The sequence below is a fragment of the Coenobita brevimanus genome, chromosome 43 (genome assembly GCF_032717465.1).
Source record: "Coenobita brevimanus isolate Jiangsu-jjx chromosome 43, ASM3271746v2, whole genome shotgun sequence".
Taxonomy (NCBI): Eukaryota; Metazoa; Arthropoda; class Malacostraca; order Decapoda; family Coenobitidae; genus Coenobita; species Coenobita brevimanus.
This window is the reverse complement of record NC_136996.1, coordinates 29,941,198-29,963,157: the sequence shown is the minus strand read 5'-3', so window position 1 is coordinate 29,963,157 and position 21,960 is coordinate 29,941,198. Positions and strand designations below refer to the sequence as shown.

The window sequence follows — 21,960 nt, the reverse complement described above, 5'->3', positions numbered from 1 at the left end:
GTTCTTCAGTTTTGTGTATTAATTAATTTAATTTACTGAGCCTCTGTGAAGGAACTGGGTATCGTCGGCGTATTGTACAAGGGTACTGTTATAAGACTGTTCTTGCATATCATTTACATATACGAGTATATTGAATAATATCGGTCCTAAAATAGAGCCCTGAGGGACCCCATATGGCACATTTAATTAAGAGGACATTGTATTATTTATGCGAAATGACTGTGTTCCGTCTGCTCAGTAGTTGTTTAACCAAAAAATTTCTACATTTACCTTCTTTAATTGTTTAAGGAGGATGTTATGACGACGCTGTCAAATGCCTTGGAGAGATCACATAGGGTTAAGAGAGATAGAATTTTATTATCCATCTTGTTATAAATTTTATCGGTTACTACAGCGAGAGCTGTGCCTGTTGATAGTTTTGGACGGAAGCCATGCTGGTTATTAGAGAGTAGTTTGTTGGTTTCCAGAAAATCCAGGAGTTGATTAGAGACAATTTTTTCGATAATTTTGGAGAAGATTTGTAGAAGTGAGATGGGGCGATATATTTAGTGATATCATTCTTGTCTCCAGCTTAATAAAAGGGGGTACCAATGGCGTGTTTCCATGAATTGGGAAAGAGACCAGTGACAATTGAGCTATTTATTATTATGGTTAAGTAGAATATGATTGCATCTAAGGAGTCCTTAATGAATTTTAGTTAAATATCATCTGAGCCGAAACGTTTCATGCTAGTGTTTGTTTTGATCGACAGGCTGAGGACGGAAATTATTTATGCTGTTACTAGATCTAGTAACAGCTTCTACTGTATGTCACGAGGAGTGTGTGGGTTACCAGTCCTCAATAGCTCTTGTGTTTTACGGAATACTGTTTCACCAACGTTTGCAAGAAATGTATTAAATTCACCCGCTTTATTAACAGTAATGTCAAATCCCAATGTAGAGGAATTATTCTTTTTATGAGGTATTATGTCTTTGCTTTCCATGTAGCAGCTGTATTAACAGTATTGTCAAATGCCAGCGTAGGGGAATTATTCTTTTTATGAGCTATTATATCTTTAACGGCTTTCCATGTAGCACCTGTATTACCTTTGCAATGAGATAGTTTAGTGTGATAAAATTGTCTTTTAGTATTATCGATAAGACTTTTTATTTGGTTTTTAATGTTTATATTGATTTTGTAAAGCTACATTAAATCGGTCTCTCTTTAGAGCTCTCTGTGCGTCATCTCTGTCCTTCATGGCACCGCGAATCGTACTGTTTATCCATGAGGCGAAGGGCCGGCGTATTTCTTTGGTTATCATCGGAGCACAGATGTATAAACTACTAGTAAATACCGAGGTTAAAATTCTGACTTGTTCATTATTATCCGTCTTAAATGTATGGTTCAAGTTATTGGCTTCATTTATTAAGTGAGAGCAGAAAATTTCGTTATTATACACCGTATGTTTCGAAATGTTTTTATTATGGATGATCGGTTAGGTTCACTTATATCGACAGTTACAGAACAAGATCATGGTCGGCAATAGCATGGGGGACAACGCCAGAGTTAATAACTATTTCAGGTTTGTTTGTGATGATGTCTGGGAGGGTAGCAGAGGAGGGAGTGACTCGTGTGGGTTTATTTATTACCTGAGAGAGCTGATTGTTGTAATTCTGGACATTTTACTGTTTTCTGATATGATGTTCTCATTTAAATCACCTAAGACATAGTTTTTTTTTTTTTTAACGCAAGGAAATGGCTCTCATAATGTCAACAATGTAGTCAAAAGAGGTGGAAGGAGCTTTCTGATGTCTATATATGCAACCAATTATGACAGATGGCAATTTTCTGCATTGTATGTTAATCCAAATGTCCTCAACGCCTGTTTCTTTTGTTACTATTGTGTTAATTTTTTCTGGGTTTAAACTTTGGTGAGCATTTACGCAAACTCCTGAGCCACGTCCATTATCACATCGAAATACATCATAATTAGGTATATTAACATGCACATCATGAGTGTGGGGAAGTAACCAGGTTTTACTGATAGAGAGAATGTCTATTTTTCGTTCCTTAATTAAATGTTTGATTTCGTCTAAATAAGGTTGTAATGACCAAGAGCTAATATGTTCTAAGTATATCCTTTATGTTAGATGATACTCAGTCAGTTAGACCTTCTTCGCCACACCTCTATGTACTGTAATATTTGCATAAGCGGCTTTTATGACCTAGTTTGTTACATATTCTGCGCTGTATTTTGTGGTAGAATCTACAGTGTAATTGGTGATGACAGTATTCACCGCAATTGTAACAGCCATGCTTCCCCGCGGGATGGGAGTTCACTGTAAAGGGGTTGAGTGTAGGCGTCCCAGTGTGAGTTAGGTGGCTGTAAGTGTAGGGTGGGGTGAGGTGAGGTGTTACGAGACGGTTGGTACACCTTATCCTCACTGTTATAACCACAGGTGGAGCAATCCTGCTGTTACCCACATGATGGTGCTGGTTATTACTGCGTAGGTGTTGTCTCGCATGGGGTCCTGTCATCACCCATACCTCTTTGCCTTCACGAGGGTGTGGGGAAGCGTCGTGGGGAGTAGGCTAAGAAGCGTTGTCATGGTGAGGAGGCTGTGATGGGTGAATGCTAGACCTTGGGTACGCCCAAGCATTTCCTGTGTTTTGTCTCGCCGTTTCTGCTGCCTTGACCTGACCCGCTTGTTGAGAGGTCTCGAAGGGGAGGTGGGGGGGAGGCCTAGTGTGGCTGTCGCACCCTTAACATTGTGTGGAACAAAACTCTTCATAAAGTAGTCCATCCATCCACCCATCATCCAATCCTACGTTGTTCCTTGAGGAGCGTAGGAGTCCGGGGCTAGGCAAGTTGGTCCTGACATTTAAGATGAGAGTGACCACCCTCACTCATCCCTGAGTGGCATTACGTGAGCAATAACACCAATCACCCCCTTGGATATAAACCTTCGCCGGCTCAGTCTGATTGGAGAGCCGTAATTACCCACTAAACCACCATGCACCATAATTTGGTTATATGGTTACCACCCAGCATAGTAAATGGTTTCCTGGTGTACAGGAAATCATTCGGTTTGTCACTCAGTGTAGAGTCACCCATAGGCAGAAGGAAGAGGAAAGAATGAAGGAAAGAAAGATATAAGAGGGAGGGTAAAGTCACCCGTAGGCAGAAGGGTAGTAAATTCGTATAAAATTGTGCTCTAAAGAGATTCGACTTTCAACTGTGGTCGTGGAAGACTTGCAGTTTTATTGTCCTTTTTTCATTCTTACAAACCAGTGCAGTCTTATTTCCATACTGGTATGTCAGTGTGTCATATATTTTACTGTTCTACCACCAGGAAAATCATTATTCCAGTGATTATCTGTTGATTATACCCTTTCACTTTGAGTTTGCGACATGGGACCCAGCTAGCCAGAGAGCTGCGCGTGACGTCACGAATGTTTATGACGTCATTACAATGACGTGGCAGTGACTTGTCCTTTCTTGTGTGTAGTCCTTGGTCGCACCTGCTGAGGTGCTGTCGCCCTGATCTGGCAGAGTGGTGTGGGTTACTTAGGGGTTGTTGGGGGGAGGCCTGTTGCCACATATCCCGAGGTCGTGGGTTGAGGCGTCCGTTACGTCCTGCTGCCTCCCATCCATCTTTGTCACGGCGGTGTGCTGGGGGAAGGGGGGAGGTAGGAGGGTGGGGGTTGGTTGGCCTGTTGCCCCTTGTTTCCTCTCGTTTTGGTTCATTTTGTCTTGAGCAGAATTTTTTGTTGAACTGAATCAAATTCTTTGTTACATTTTCCCATTTAATGGAGTCTTTGAAATCTGGGATCTGCTTTGCCATGATGTGAAGTAGTATCACAACAGCAGTTCTGTTGAGAAGTGAGCCCTGATGTTCTCCATATTCTCGGAAGCAAGCCTCATCAATATCCCCAGTGACTTGCCTGAACGAGAGGTCTGGCTTTACTGCACAGATACGGTTGTCGTCAGTCAAGTTTATTACTTGCTCGTTGTAGTCTTTTACTTTGGCTTACAGTGTGTCAGATTGCTGGGTTGGCACTAGGAGACATACACAGAGTTACATGTTCTCGTTCTTCTGCTTCAGCTCACTGACTAGCGCACCTATGTTGACAAGGATCGGTAATGGGGACGCGTTTTCCATGACATCAAAGGTGCAGCAGTAAATTATGCACCTGGACGGACCCATGATAGTTTTCCATGGACCCAACACTGGATTGGGTCGATGTTGGCCTCTTGTAATGTTTTGATCATACAATTATTTCCAAGTCTGACACTTTTATGTTAGCGAGGTTGATGTCGCCCAGAAATAGAGTTTTACTGTCCAGGTGAGGCTCGTCAGGTTGTCTCCCTCGCCTGCGCGTTGTCTGTCACCACTTTAGCAGCCATCTCCTCCAGTACTAGAATCTTGTTTTCCATTAGGAGACACTTTTCACTGAATGAGTTTGTTGCCGATGAGTTATTATCAGAGTTATTTATGGAATTTTGTTTACTAACCCGCTCAGTTAATTCTTCTAATTCCGGATTCACGGTAGTACACTGTCTCGTCATTTTGAGGCATTGAGCCCTTTCTCAGCCACTGGATGGTTTGTTCCAGTGTTGCCATACGTACACTTAGACTGCTTAGAGCGGTGTCGATGCTTGCTATTTGTTCATGTATTCTATTTGTCACTATAGTTTATATTACTTCTGTTGATCATTTGGTCCTTTGGTGTTGTAGTAGAGGTAGGAGTTACTGCACTGTTACTAGCGGTAGGGGTCACTGTACTGTTACTAGTGTCAGAGGTCACTGCATTAGTGTGGGGGTCAACGTGCTCTTAATTCGTGCTCTGAATCATTCATTATCATATCTATTAGGTTGTCTTTTTTACCCACACATTTTAAAATCCTCTTTTACGACAGTGTTTTTGAAGTTGTGGTTTTGTAAAATTTTCATTCGGAAATTCTTTAGTTGGGCATGTCACTGTTGGCTTCCCAGACACACAGTTTGTTGAGGTGTACAACTGAGCTCAGCCATAGTTTTTTGAAGGTGCCCACGCTGGTGTTGGTTTAGCAGATAGTCCAGTTTACCGTATGCTCCACATAACCACTGTTGAAGTTACTCCACACAATGTTTATCAACCTTATTAAGTTGTATGCACGAGTTTGTTGAGGTGGAAGCACAATAGCTTTGGAAAAATAGGAATTATAGCGGAGCGATACACGTGTGATCTCTCTCTTTGGCGGTGAGAGAGAGAGAGAGAGAGAGAGAGAGAGAGAGAGAGAGAGAGAGAGAGAGAGAGAGAGAACGAAATGGCTGGTGGTTACATCAAAATGAAAACAAGTCCTGTTGCACAATGTTCGTTATTAAGCAGTTTTGGGTAGAGAAAGTGACTCCATCAGTTTGACATTTACCTATTCACCTGACTGTACCGTAAACCTTCTGGCTGTTCCCTAAACTGAAGGTGGCGATGAAGGGGCATCGTTTTTTACTTTAGGCCATCAAATCTGAAACTAAGGAGTAATCTGCAGAAAGAAAAGTTCCAGCGATGCTTCCTTCAGTGGCGGGGGCGATGGAATAGGTGTATGGATGCAGGATGGGTGTACTTTGAGGGGTATAATAAAAAAAAAAAATCTAATGTCCAGTATAACCGAGTCTGTCAGCCATTACTAGAACTTTCTGATCACACTTCATAAAAAAATGCTAATTCTAGCAAAAGTTACTGGCGATGATTATGATTCTAACAGCGATTAGTTACAACTCTTACCTGAAAGCCAAACAGTATGGTCATACCCCAGTCAGGGGCTTCATCCACTTTGTACAAAAGGTCAGTGCTCTTCCTCTCTCCACTAGTCACCGTATCATGGATCTGCGTCTGCGAACCACTGTCAACATGCCGCAGCCTGCACCCCACTGTGACGCCATCCAGTGCCTCTCCATCTGCCTTGGTGTAGTTGGAGTACACTGCATGGTTGAAGGCACACTGGAAGTTAATTGGTAGCTGTGAAAGGAGGGGCTATGAGGAAAATAAAAGCTACTACTGAGCAATGAAAGAAAAACATCGTTGCGTAACACCTGAAGGAAAATAAATGGTACGGAAGACAATCCACATCAATAAGACATTAATGTGATAGCCAAGTGGAGCTAAGTTATCGCAACTGCAACACCATATTAATTAGCTTCATCATACAGTACAGTATTTTGTTGTTGCCGTTGTTTAACTCCAATCTGTCTAGCCGAGTAATCCTGTCGATCAGAGGTAACTGCTTCTGTAAGGCCATCCTACAGGTACAGTGCAATACATACTCTATGTGGGGAACCGGCGCCCCCTTATGGTAGACAGCGCATCACCAAGGTCGAACCACGGTCCTTCCCACGACAAGGTGCAGGGAAATATGAGGAAGTTTGGTTCCCGAGTGGACACCGCAGCTGCATCGCTGCACCCAGGGTACACAGAGCCACAACGTGAAGGGATTTCGTCAGCGCCAGTACAGTGCCGGCGAGCTTGCACACGTCTGACATTGGCAGGCAGCTCTTCCATACACGCTCAAACTTAATTTTACGGGCCATGAATTAGGCAACTGATCATCAAGGTCGAGGATACCACTTTCTATCAGCGGTGAACTTGAAGCCTTCCATTGCTGGTGTTCCCTCTTTCGCACTTCATCTAAGCATTCATCCTTCCTCATCACACTACCTTGATACCTGAAGACGCTCTGGTATTTCCATTGCCTAATTTTTCAGTCTCAGTATGCACACCATGTCTCCCTTCTTCGAAAACACACACACACACACACACACACACACACACACACACACACACACACACACACACACACACACACACACACACACACACACACACACACACACACACACACACACACACACACACACACACACACACACACACACACACACACACACACACACACACACACACACACACACACACACACACACACACACACGCACGCACGCACGCACGCACACACACACACACACACACACACACACACACACACACACACACACACACACACACACACACACACACACACACACACACACACACACACACACACACACACACAACTTCACTCCGTTCACTGTCAAATTTCGTTTCATGCACATACTTCCAAACTCATTCACCAAGCCTTGCAACTCCCATTTATCCTCAATTAACAGAACATTATCATCAACAATAGGCTGCTTTCACACCTTACCCTCTAATCTGTATTTCTTTCACAGTATCACATATTTCTATCCATATATCTATCTATTTATTTGTCTATTTGGCTATCTGACTATCTATCTACCCAACTATCTACAGAGAGAGAGAGAGAGAGAGAGATGAGGGCAGAGGCGAAGGTGAGGGTGAAAGTAAAGACCGCCAAAACCCGCTATGGGGGGAAGGACACCAGGAATCACAGTTATAAAGAATCTCAACAAATACACAAGATAAACAAGTCATCATAACAGGTCTAGGTATATTGCGTTTTATTTACACGTATTTTTTAAGCACAGATATTGACACTAATTTGTCCATGAAGTGTTTGGCGGCTGTATAAGTAGATAAACATACAGCCTGAGTAAAAATTCTCTGGCACCTCCGGGTTAGGCAATGGAGGGCGTATGTGACCCATTATTATGTGACAGACGTATAGAACACACTAAAGAGTATGAGGAGGAAGGACAATCACGCGCCTGAAGGGAAATGAGAACTATGGAAGGGAGGACACGATGATGAGAAAGAACTGTCAACAAACTTTTGCTCCTGACTGTACACTTCACTCGCCCAGTTCCGCATTCTCGTCGGTTGAGGAAGCTCCCTAACACCTTTTCCTAACCGATTAATGTTGTTTATTACACCTTACTGTCCATTCTGTCTAAACTAAATTCTTCCAATATGGTCATCTATCTATCTATCAATCTATTGCCAGACGCCTCAATCCCGTTTGGGGTGGCCACAAATAAATCGCCTCCAAGTCGCCCTGTCCCCTGCCATTTCACTGCCCTGCTCCCAACTCACACCCCCCTCTCTCCTATACCTCTCCACCCCATCCCTCCATCTCATCCTCGGCCTCCCCCTCCCTCTTCCCCCCTCCACCTCACTCACATACACTCTCTTCGTCAGTCTTTCACCCTCCATCCTCTCCACATGGCCAAACCACCTCAGTGTGTTCCTCATAACGCTTCCTATCGCATCCACATCCGCACCACAACGCTCCTTTATATCTTCATTCGTCAGCCTGTCTCTCCACGTGACTCCACAGGCTCCTCTTAAATAACTCATTTCCACTGCTCTCACTCTTGACTTGTGTCCTTCCAACAATGTCCAAGCTTCACTTCCGTACGTTAGAGTTGGTATAACAATACTGTCATGTAGTAACTTTTTCACTTCCATGCTCACTTCCCTGCTTCTTATCACTGCTTTCAAAGAACCAGCAACCTTTCTTCCCTGCTGTACCCTTTCAAGCACTTCACCCTCCAAACCTCCATCCTTACTCATCACACTACCCAAGTACTTAAACGTACTCACATTTTTCCAATTCCTCACCATCCAACCTCGCTGTACATTCACTAACTTCACCCCTCTCAAAGACCATCACTTTACTCTTCCCTACATTCACCTTTAGATTCCGTTTCTTACACACTCTCCCAAACTCATCCACCAAGCCTTGCAGCTCCCCTTCGTCTTCACTCAACAACACAGTATCATCTGCAAACAACAGTACAGGGAGTTTCCAAACACTATCCTCTCTCACCAGGGCCACTCCAACATCCACTACCCTACCTTGTATCTCTTTTATTACCCCATCCATGTACAGATTGAACAACCATGGAGACATGACACAACCCTGTTTCAAACCAACTTTCAAAGAGAAAAATTAACTTAGTTCACCATCCACACGTACTGCAGCCTTCGCACCATCGTACATACTCTTCACAGCATTCAACAACTTCCCATCTACTCCATATATTCTTAACACTTTCCACAATCCTTGTCTATCCACCCTGCCATATGCTTTCTCCAAATCCATGAAAGCCGCATACAACTTCTTTCCCTTCTCTAGAAACTTTTCCACTAAAGATCTAAGAATGAATATCTGATCTACACAACCTCTTCCCTTCCTAAAGCCTCCCTGTTCTTCTCCAACTAATTTCTCTGTTCTTTCTCTAACTCTGTCTATAAGTATCCTACCATACACTTTTCCTATTATACTAAGAAGACAACTGCCCCTATGATTACCACACACTTCTTTTTCCCCTTTTCCTTTGTACAAGGGAATAATTATACCTGACTTCCAATCCTTCGGGACTCTACCTTCCTCCCAGGCCAATCTGCACATCTTCCACATCCATTCTACTACTATGTCTCCCCCATGCTTCAGCATTTCACCACACACTCCATCAATTCCTGGGGCTTTCCCCGATTTAACTTTCTTCATTGCTTCCACAACTTCTATCCTACTGATTTCTTCCTGTCTTCTCACCTCCCTCCTTCTCCCAGCCATTCCCCAGCCACTTATACTCGCATTACTTCCATCCTCTACGTTCAACAATTCCTTAAAGTGTTCTCTCCATCTGCTCACTTTTTCTCCCTTCTCCACTAGTAATCTACCATTTTTATCATTCACTCCCCTGCTAAATTCACTTCCACCCTGTCTTACTCTTTTCACTTCTCTCCAGAACATTTTCTTACAGTCCCTCCACTTTACACTCAAATTCCTTCCAAATTCCTCATCCACTCTCTTCTTACTCTCTCTTACTAATCTTTTCACCTCTCTCTTTCTTTCCACATATAACTCTCTCTTCCGCCTCTCAACTTCTTCCACGCCTCTATTTCTCATCCATTCATTGTATGCTTTCTTCTTTTGTGCCACAGCCTGTTTCACCTCTTCAGTCCACCACGCTGTTCCTTGCACCCCCCTCCGTCTTCTCTTCCTTCCACACACCACATCACATGCTGCACATATTTCTTCTGTAAATATCTTACACACACCTTCCACGTCTCCGATCTGCTCCAATTCATATTTGCCCAATCGTTCCTCCACTTCTCTCTTATACTCTGCCTTTTTCTCATCCTCTTGTAACCTTTCCACTCTCCTTGCAACTACTCCTTCCTCTCGTCATACTCTAGGTAAATAAAGTGCAAAACTACATTAATCAGCTGTATCCAAAAACAAATCGGTAAGGAAGAAGTGTTAGGGAACTTCCTTAATCGGCGAGAATACGAGCCTTTGTGCACAACTCATGCTTAGGAGAGTTCACTAATTCTGCCCGTAGCTGTGTGCATCAGTACAAGAATCAACCGCAGTACTTTTATTATAATCCAGTTTCACTTTATGGACTGTATATTCGTGCAAGGAAAGTTATGACTGAGTAGTATGGCTCACTCTAAAGCCGTATTTTCGTGTAAAGAAAGTTACGATCACTAATTTTCGTGCAGAGAAAGTTACGATCGAATAGTATGTCATTTTATAACCTTGTATTCATGCAAAGAAAGATACGATCCCTTATTTTTGCGCCAAGAAACTTACGATCTAGTAGTATGGGTCATTTTATAGCAGTATATTCTTTTTAGAGTTACAGCAACCAAATATCGAGCAAATAAAGTTACAATCTCTTATTTATGGGCACAGAAAGTTACGATCGAATAATATAGGTCATTTTACTGGCTTTTGTTCGAGCACTTAGAGTTAGGATTGAGGTGTAAGTAGATTAGAGGGATATGGCAACGCTTCCTCAGGGCCGGTATCAACGACGACTGAATAACGATGATAGCTACCAGGCAGAAGACAGTAAGCGCTGGCCTTGGATAGTTTCTTAACGCCTCTCCCTCAGCGAATTATTTTGCCTTGATATCATCTTGTGAAGATACTGATGCAGTGTGTGTCGATATTAGTCTCTTCACTCTGATGACGTATTTATTATTCTTCCTACACCATGCTATCTTATATAGTACTGCAGACTCTAATATCGATACACTGAACGAAAAATAGCACGGCGGCAAACAATGACTTCTGAAACTTAGTGATGTTGTCTTCGAAACCCAACAGAATTTTCAGAATAATGTGTAAGAGTTTCATAATTCCTTGACCACAAAAAAAAAAAGCGATATTTCTTAACCCACCTGCACCAAAAGCAGTGGCAGTGTTGCTTAATGCCATATCTGACCGATTTAGTTTGAAGTTAATCGGGAGGTGCTATGGGAACTCCTGAGACTCAGTGGGCTTCCCGCTGGGATAATCCGACTGATTGCAGCCCGGCTTATACCCAAACACTGAGAGTGCTGTCAAGTGTGTGGGGGGGGGGGGACATCTGACTTCTTCCCAGTAAGGTTTGGTGTAAGACAGGGATGTGTCCTTGCCCCTACATTTTTCATCACATGTATGGATTGGGTACTGGACCGGGCTAAGTCGAAGTCACTGTGGGGTATCAATTGGCAGTTTCAGGGTTACCAATCTTGACTTTCCTGATGATGCAGTTATCCTAGCAGAGTCGCTGGAAACACTACTGAGTCCCTTCGAGGAATTTCATGAGAATGCAAAGCCATTGGGATTAAAGGTCTCTTGGGCCAAGGCCAAGGTCCAGGCATTTGGTGGCTTGTTGGGTGAAGCAGTTCAGTCTGTCCAAGCGTGTTGTGAGGATATAGAAGTCTTGAAAGGATTCACTTATCTTGGTAGTATGGTCCATAGTAACGGTATATCAGACTGTGAAATCTTTCGTCACATTTATCTCTTTATGGGTTTATGGATTCACTCAGTTTGGGTATCTGGCGCTGTCGTTATTTGTTTTGAAGGACGAAAGTTCGCATCTTCAAGGCTCTGGTGCTCCCTGCCTTACTTTATGGCTGAGACATGGACACTAAACAGTGATCTGAAGCGACGGATTGACTCCTTTGGTAGTAAGTGCCTTGGAAGGATCATGGGATATCGCTGGTACAACCGGGTGAGTAACGAGAGACTACTCTGTGAGACTGAATCGAGGCCTATTACTCAGATAATACGTCAACGCCGTTTCCAGCTATATGGGCACGTGGCCCGCTTCCCTGAGGCGGATCTTGCTCACGAGGTGATCTCTGAATGAGTTAACCCATGGTGGGGGAGACCAAGGGGAAGGCCATGTAGCTCATGGCTGGAGCAAGTCGATCACTCCTGTCGGGATATACAGTACCTAGAGGAGCAAGAGTGGCTGCCTGGAGGGTTGCATGAAGGGACCCGTGTAGATGGAGTCGGTGGGTGAGTGAGGCCATGCGCCCCTTACTCCTTTTGTGCGGCGTTTGCCCCTTCTTGACGGACAGAGATTTTGAAACATTTCACCTGGGATGAATGAAGTCGTCTGGAGGTACCAAGAATAACACACACACACACACACACACACACACACACAAGAGAGAGAGAGAGAGAGAGAGAGAGAGAGAGAGAGAGAGAGAGAGAGAGAGAGAGAGAGAGAGAGAGAGAGATGTCACCCAAATGCAAGGATTAAAATAACTAACCAGATTAATAAACAAATAAAATGAATTAAAAAAAATTACATCGCATAATAAAGAATTGCTAAGTCTGGAACCTAGGATTGAGAACAGAACACGGCTCCAGGTAACGGCGAATTCACAATGCTCTTTCCGCTTTAACTTGGCCTAAAATTGCCTTGAATATTGAGTTGTAACAATAGATTAACACTGAAAACAGATGCTAGTCACAAAGAAGCGCTATGGTCAAGATGTAGAGGTCTAAGTGAGAAACAGATCTGGGAAATTATTTAGTACGTTGGGTTGTATCTATATAACGAAATGGACGCCTGGTGGTCTAGTGTGTTAAGGTGCTCCGTCCGAATGTGGTCCCCGGGGTTTTATATCCAAGGGGTGGTTGGGGTGTGTTGCACATAATGCCTCTCAGGAAAAAGCAACTGGTCAGTCTCGCCTTAAGTGTGTGGGCTAAGTAGCCTAACCTCGGGCCTCTCTTCTCCTTAAAGAGACAATAAACATTAAGATTATAGACAGACAAATAAACAGAGAGACAGATAGGCAATCAGACATATAGAGAGACAGATAGTTGATGCGATAACATACCACATCAACAAGCTAATATGAGTTTCTATCATTTAATTGCTTACATTGCTGAAAAAAATGAATTATTACAGAGGATAGCGCATTGAACGAAATTAACTTAAAATTGCTGTGTCTAAGTCACAACGAATTTCGATCCCAATACCCTACTTACTTTTATTTTATTTTATTTGTTTCAGGTGCATCCATTTTCCTGCTACCACGACGGAGTTTCAGAGACCAAATTATTGCAAGGGATCTCCAGTGGTTTCGCAGTCCCGACCCCCAGTAGTAGTAGTAGTAGTAGTAACAGTTATAGGTTTATCTGAAACGTGAACTCTGTGAGCTACAGGTTTAAGTTTCTCTTCTCCTACAGCCCACCATCCTCGTTTTCAGGGATGGAAAGGGAGTTAATGAAGTTTTATTTAAACGCTCAGTAAACCCAACCGTTTACTTTGGTCTATCTATCTATCTATATACCTACTGTAGGCTGCTTCCCCCCAAAGAAGGGGAGGTAGCCGAGACAGGAAGACACACCCCCAATTTACTCATCCAAACACACACATTTATTCATATCTTAACTCTAAGGGGAGAAGAGACAGATCTTCACCGCACCACACAGCACGAGGTTCAAGTGCGCAGTGCAATAGGCGACATCCGCAGCAGGGTCCGACAGCAGAACTGGTTTACCCTTGCCACGTCATATATGGACCCATCCCCTTACCCGCACCTGACCTGATCAGCTGATCAGACATTTACATTGGTGCCACCACAGAAAGTCGTCCCTTTCCAGCACTAACCCCAATAATAACAAGGAAACGAGGGCCTTTGTCAACCACTTGCATGCATCATCCCATGGAACTTTCAAAGAGGATGAAAAAATGGGAGTGGTGACCAAAGGAATGGATGGGATGGCATGGTAATTTGGTTGGCAGTAGAGCTGGGGAGGGAAAGCATAGCCTGTGGAAGTGGGTGTTGTAGAATTAATTGTTACAGTGCAAGGGAAGTTTTACAGACTTTCCTCCAAAAATGAAAATGTCAGGGAATGGGTAACGAAATGGGTGTGGGGGACAAAGAACTGGGTGGAATGAGCTGGAATTGAGGTGAGGAGGGGAGGATAGGAGGGGCCATAACAGTATTCCTCGTGAAAATGAATGTTGAAGGATTAATTGAACACAGTGAAGGTACGGGCATATTTCAAAGAAAACAAGAACAAGAACAAAGAAAGCAGAGAAGTTCACGCTGCTCTCCTCAGCCTTGCATCTATCACGGCAGACACCAAGCAGACCTCCCAGTCATACAAATAATATCTTACGTTGCAGGAAAAAGGCCATCATTGCACTGAACGGGTTGAATGAACAGGCGATCTTGAGAGGATCCAGTGACGAAGGTTTTCATTTGTTGTTTCTACTGCCAGACGATTTTATTCATTTCAGAGGATTTTTTCTTTTCACTGGAGAGGTTAGATGCAGCCCTTTAATTCATCCACTCACTAGTCAAGAGGGTTTATAAATGTGACCCAATAATGTACAAAAAAACAGTCTTAAAATCAATATTCTCAGTAACGTTTATAAATGTGGACGAAGACTGACCACGCAAGAAATCTTAAACATGGTACCGGAAGCTGGATACGGAATTCCCATCACTCAAAGCAAGATCACGAAATACACACACACACACACACACACACACACACACACACACACACACACACACACACACACACACACACACACACACACACACACACACACACACACACACACACACACACACACACACACACACACACACACACACACACACACACACACACACACACACACACACACACACACACACACACACACACACACACACACACACACACACACACACACACACACACACACACACACACACACACACACACACACACACACACACACACACACACACACACACACACACACACACACACACACACACACACACACACACACACACACACACACACACACACACACACACACACACACACACACACACACACACACACACACACACACACACACACACACACACACACACACACACACACACACACACACACACACACACACACACACACACACACACACACACACACACACACACACACACACACACACACACACACACACACACACACACACACACACACACACACACACACACACACACACACACACACACACACACACACACACACACACACACACACACACACACACACACACACACACACACACACACACACACACACACACACACACACACACACACACACACACACACACACACACACACACACACACACACACACACACACACACACACACACACACACACACACACACACACACACACACACACACACACACACACACACACACACACACACACACACACACACACACACACACACACACACACACACACACACACACACACACACACACACACACACACACACACACACACACACACACACACACACACACACACACACACACACACACACACACACACACACACACACACACACACACACACACACACACACACACACACACACACACACACACACACACACACACACACACACACACACACACACACACACACACACACACACACACACACACACACACACACACACACACACACACACACACACACACACACACACACACACACACACACACACACACACACACACACACACACACACACACACACACACACACACACACACACACACACACACACACACACACACACACACACACACACACACACACACACACACACACACACACACACACACACACACACACACACACACACACACACACACACACACACACACACACACACACACACACACACACACACACACACACACACACACACACACACACACACACACACACACACACACACACACACACACACACACACACACACACACACACACACACACACACACACACACACACACACACACACACACACACACACACACACACACACACACACACACACACACACACACACACACACACACACACACACACACACACACACACACACACACACACACACACACACACACACACACACACACACACACACACACACACACACACACACACACACACACACACACACACACACACACACACACACACACACACACACACACACACACACACACACACACACACACACACACACACACACACACACACACACACACACACACACACACACACACACACACACACACACACACACACACACACACACACACACACACACACACACACACACACACACACACACACACACACACACACACACACACACACACACACACACACACACACACACACACACACACACACACACACACACACACACACACACACACACACACACACACACACACACACACACACACACACACACTGGGTCTGGTTAGTCAGCACCCGGGATCCAAACCATTACAGGAACATGAAGGGCTTCTCTACACCGCTCGTTGGTGCAGTGGTAACATTCTCGCCTGCCAACTGGAGGACGGGAGTTCGAGCCTAGCTCAGGTTGCGAAAAGTTTCACTGACGAAGTGGGTGGTTACTGTCCCCCTTGAGCAAGGGGACGGGTGTGTGCGTGTGTGAAGGTCACAGCCTTGCCCTTAGATCGGACTATATGAGCTCTCAGCTCCCTTCCGGGAGGGTAAAAGCTGACCATCACGACCATCAAGTGATCCTGACCGACCCGGTGAATTACACACACACACAATATTATGAGGGGAATTATACACCTGTCAGACTGGGATAATAAGACAGAGACGAGGCAGCACACCGACTGTTCATTTCTGTATAATTTGTATGAAGAAAGGGAGGGCTGTGACTGTATACATTAATTTGTTGAAGTCTTGTATTATTAACACGATAGATTTGGAAAGTGTAGCTGCATACGGGTGGTGACTGATGATGGATGATGATGGATGATTGATGATGAGAGATGATTGATGGGTGATTGATGAATGAAGTATGATTGATGTTATATGATTAATGATTGATGACTGATGGTTGATAATTGTGGATGACCAATGATGATGGATGACTGATGAATGATGGGTGACTGATGATGATGATGTATGATGGATGATGGATGATTGATGAAGGTGCCGTTGCAGCTGGTGGTGATGACTGTGATGATGTTGATGGTGAGCTTTTGCATAACCTGAACAAAAGCAGGGAACACTGTAGTTGCAGAGACTAATAAACGAAGTACTGCCTAGCTGGGACAATAGCAGAGACAACCATTGTACCACACAGAGGCTGAGAATAACTTTGGTACAACCTGAACAAAGGCAGAGAAATGCTGGAGAGGGACGCCTTCACGTGCTACCAGCTATATGACAAAGCAGATCAAAGGCCAAGCTATGAACCCATCTTTGAGCTACTTCCCTACCCCCTGAAAGGACGAAGGTGGGACTGCAGGAGGAGGGCAACTTAAGCCTGCAGTCCACCGGGTTCATGCTTCATATGAGTACGTGGCCACAGCAACAACAACAACTACTACTACTACTACTACTACTACATCTACTACTAAGGCAAACGACACGACAGCAGAATATATTACAAGCAGCATTTTTTTTTCATGATTTTCCCTGCGTATTTCACCTTGATATTGCCTTGTATGTTCCTAAAGTCTTGTTATATTTCGACATACTATGCATCAGCACCAACCATACAAAACACTACTGACAGGTAGAAAATGAATGGCTAAGGATAAAGTGTTACCGACATACCTAAAGCCGACGAGAACTACGTCAAGGACAATATCAAGGAAGGTAAAGGAAATTTTAGATTAGTTTTCCTGGTCGCGTAGTGAAAAAAGACGACACAACAATATGACGGAATGGAACTTTGAGTGCTTTTCGAGCTCACGTTTTACTTCCATCACCGCGGAGAGAGAGAGAGAGAGAGAGAGAGAGAGAGAGAGAGAGAGAGAGAGAGAGAATCCAAAATTATTCTCTCATGGTTGCATATTCTCACGTACTTCGTCGAGAGAGAGAGAGAGAGAGAGAGAGAGAGAATCCAAAATCATCCTACCGTACTGTTCTGCAGAGCTGAGGTGGGTGCTTCTGTGTCTAGGGTAGGGTTAGCAGGGGTGGGGTTAGCAGGGGTGGAGTTGGCAGGGGTGGGGTCATCGAAGTTGTCCACAACCCCTTCCTTGTCATTGTGAAAAGCCGGGTTGTCTGCCATGACGGGTGAATGGGAAGGTTAGTTGTATCTTCCAGCTGTCTGTCTGAGAGTAAAAAGAAAGTATAGTATAATAATAATGACGATAATAATAATAATAATAATAATAATAATAATAACAATAATAACAATAATCATCATCATCATCATCATCATCATCATCATCATCATCATCATAATAATAATAATAGAAACAGTAACAATAAAGTATGTAGCTTGATTTAGTGAGGTCCATTAAGTCTAGCTATCTATCCATCTACCGCCAGATGCCTTCACCTCGTAAAGGGTGGCCACAAACAAATCGACTCCACTCGCCCTGTCCTCAGACATTTAGCTGCCCATTCTCTAACTCACACAACCCTCTCTCATACTGTACATCTCACTACTCCATTACTCCATCTCATCCATGATCTCCCCTTTCGTCTCTCTCCCTCCACCTCACTGACACTCTTCTAGTAAGCCTAAGTATCCATCCCCTCCACAAAGTGACGCAGTAAAAAATATTGGCCTGGTTTAGTGGGCCTCTTCATCTGACACATTATATATCGTTTCATTTTTACAAGCTCCAACATGCCTCCATGCGTCGGCCTTGGTCACCTAATGACGGCTCTCTACGCTGCTCGATCTCTGGCATTTATCCTATTGAGTCCCTTATCCCTGAGGTCACACTCAGTGACCTCGTCCCAGGTCTTTTGTGGTCTGCCTCTCGCAGCCCTATCCCTAACATTAACATTTTTCAATTTCGTCACTAAATTAGCATTCCCAATTCTCTCCACATGCCCAAACCATGGCAATCTACCTCTCCTCTTCACAGTACCAATACACTCCAGTCCCATCCTACCTCTCAGCTCTTCCATTGTAAACCTAGCCCCTCAGGCCTCGCAGACGCACTGCACATCCACCTAATCATTGTCATTTCTGACGTTTGTACACTTCCAGCACATGCCGCATCTATCTCTTTATCTATCTATCTGTCTACACACACACACACACACACACACACACACACACACACACACACACACTTATGCATTCATCCCTCAGTATACTACACAAACACTCTCGGACTACAGCAAGCTGGTATACCGGTACTAAAAATGCCAGCTACTTTGCAGGGAACTCCAACGTACTGTACTTATATTAGGGTACTTATATGCACTCAGGAGCATTGTGAGAGGAGGAGAAAGAGGAGGAAGTCGATGATGATGATGATGATAATGATGATGATGATGATGATGATGATGATGATGATGAGGAGAAGGAGGAGGAGGAGAAGGAGGAGGAGGAGGAAGAGGAGGAGGAAGAAGAAGATAATGATGATGGTGATGATGGTGATGATGGTGATGATGATGAGGAGGAGGAGAGGAGGAGGAGGAGGAGGAGGAAGAAAAGGAAGATAATGATGGTGGTGGTGGTGGTGATGATGATGATGATGATGATGAGGTGGAGGAGGAGGTGGAGGAGGAGGAGGAAGAAGACGATGATGATAATGGTGATGATGATGATGGTGATGATAATAATTATGATGATGATGAGGAGGAGGAGAAGGGGAGGAAAAGAACTAGGAGGAGAATAAGGAAGGGAGGGAGGAGGAGAAGGTAGAGCATTGTGGGTGAAGGAGCATTGTGAAAGCAGGAGGAAGAGGAGGAAGAGGAGAGGTGGTAATAATGATCACCTTGAGACCCCAGTAATCGTGATTCCCAGAACACACACACACACACACACACACACACACACACACACACACACACACACACACACACACACACACACACACACACACATGTAACTATGGAAGAATTAATGCACATACGTCGGTTCACGTTGTACAGTGAATATTTGTGTGTGTGTGTGTGTGTGTGTGTGTGTGTGTGTGTGTGTGTGTGTGTGTGTGTGTGTGTGTGTGTGTGTGTGTTAGCTGTCCAGAATGTTAAAAAAAAATCTCATTCTCATAGGTAGTGTAGATATCATATAATATTGAAGGCCACAAGGGACGAATGCAGCAAAATCAGTGGGAGAGGATACGAAAGACTACCACAGACGTCTCACGACGCCCGCAGCACCTGTCTGACAATTCACACTCATTCCTTTACTGTCCAACTCCCTGATGCAAGAATGAATCCGCACACCCAGGTTTAGTACACATATGCAACTGGTCAGCTCTGAAACTGTCTCCATTATTCTACCTTTCTCACTGCCTTGCTTTTAGACCTTACGTTTACAGACATCTTCATAATGAATGACTCTTGAGTTTGTCCTTTTGTTTAGATTTTTTTTGGAGAAGACATATATTGCAACCTATCAGCCTTGAGTTCCTTCTTTTTTTCAGGCTATATTCGAAATAGGGAGAACACCAGGATCTGTTAGTGGTCGAGGAGCTGGTTCAAACTCAGGCAATAACAAGAATAATAAAGAGGAAAAAGTATACGAAGAAATAGAGTGGACCAAAAGATTGCCAGCTATTGTCATTCTAGCTTAACGTTTCTGTTGTTATTGTTGTTATTGCCGTTGTTTTTGCTGTTGTTGCTGTTTTTGTTGTTATTGCTATTTTTTTTTTTTTTTGGGGGGGGGGGGCGTGATCTCTGTGGAGTGCAATCTCAAGAGTGGCCTGTCTCCATTCTCGGGACACTTGCATACCTTGGCAGCAGAGAAGCTAGGTTAAATCAGTGCCATCACATGAAGGCATCCCTATCCGGCACCCACACAAATGATATAACGCTTTGTTAAGGGTTATAACTCGGTATAGCATAAATATTTTCCTTGTATGGGAACAGCCTACCCAAACTGCATCATATCCCACTGCCTCTCAAGTATTACGTTACTACTATACTTGACATTATTATTATTATTTTTTTAGCTTTTAAGGTCACAGTTTTTGCGAGTGAGATTACATTCCTCCCTCTGCACACCTGTTATTCAGGACACAGTCACTGCATCTCCATTACAGTGAAGGAAATTATGCTTGTAACTCTGCTTTGTCCCACAATATAATGAAAGGCTATACTACTGCTACTACTACTACTACGACTTACTGTGTAGCCACAATAAGGAAGCTTCGCCATAACTACGTACTGCATATAAGGTACGAAATTTTGGCATCATAAACAAGTTTGTGACCTTCAAAAATAGTTCAGGGTCATTCATTTTTAAAACATGAACTTAGATTAACATAAGGTATCTTCTTGTGTAATGTCAACAAGTTCTGAAGACAAAGGTGTGGAGGAAAGCTTGGGTATATTTTACATTTGTCTCAAAAACTGGCTAACTGTATGTTTGACTGTAAACATATTCCTTTCAGATAATAAAAGGGACACAATTACACTTCTGTAAAGTTACAGCTTTACAGCTTTTGTGATTTTCTCTAAAACGTGTTACAAAGAAAACACTGAGCAGATTTGAATTCGGTACTTTCCACTAAGCTAAATTGCAAAATATTCAGCCAAAATTCTCAGCAAACCTTTGTATCATAGGATTTCAATTTCAAATATGCAATTTTTGCACTAAAAATGAGAATATAACCTTCAAAAATAGGTCAAGATCATTTAAATTTGGCACAAGTACTTGGGTTACCCTAGGGTACCTTCCTGTATAATATCAACAAGTTCTAAGAAAACAAAGTGCAAAGAAAAATAACAA

General features: G+C 43.7%; 1 protein-coding gene across 1 annotated transcript in view; it reads right to left on the bottom strand.

Annotated features, from left to right (window-relative positions):
* Positions 1 to 18,327, bottom strand: part of LOC145397866 (solute carrier family 23 member 1-like) — a 33,666-nt gene extending 15,339 nt beyond the window's left edge. The window contains exons 1-2 of the mRNA XM_080270900.1: positions 18,175 to 18,327; positions 5,746 to 5,979 (exon numbers count right to left, since the gene is read on the bottom strand). Coding sequence (XP_080127026.1) covers positions 5,746 to 5,979; positions 18,175 to 18,327 — 387 coding nt within the window. The remainder of the gene's footprint in view (positions 1 to 5,745; positions 5,980 to 18,174) is intronic.
* Between the last annotated feature and the right edge of the window lie 3,633 nt (positions 18,328 to 21,960).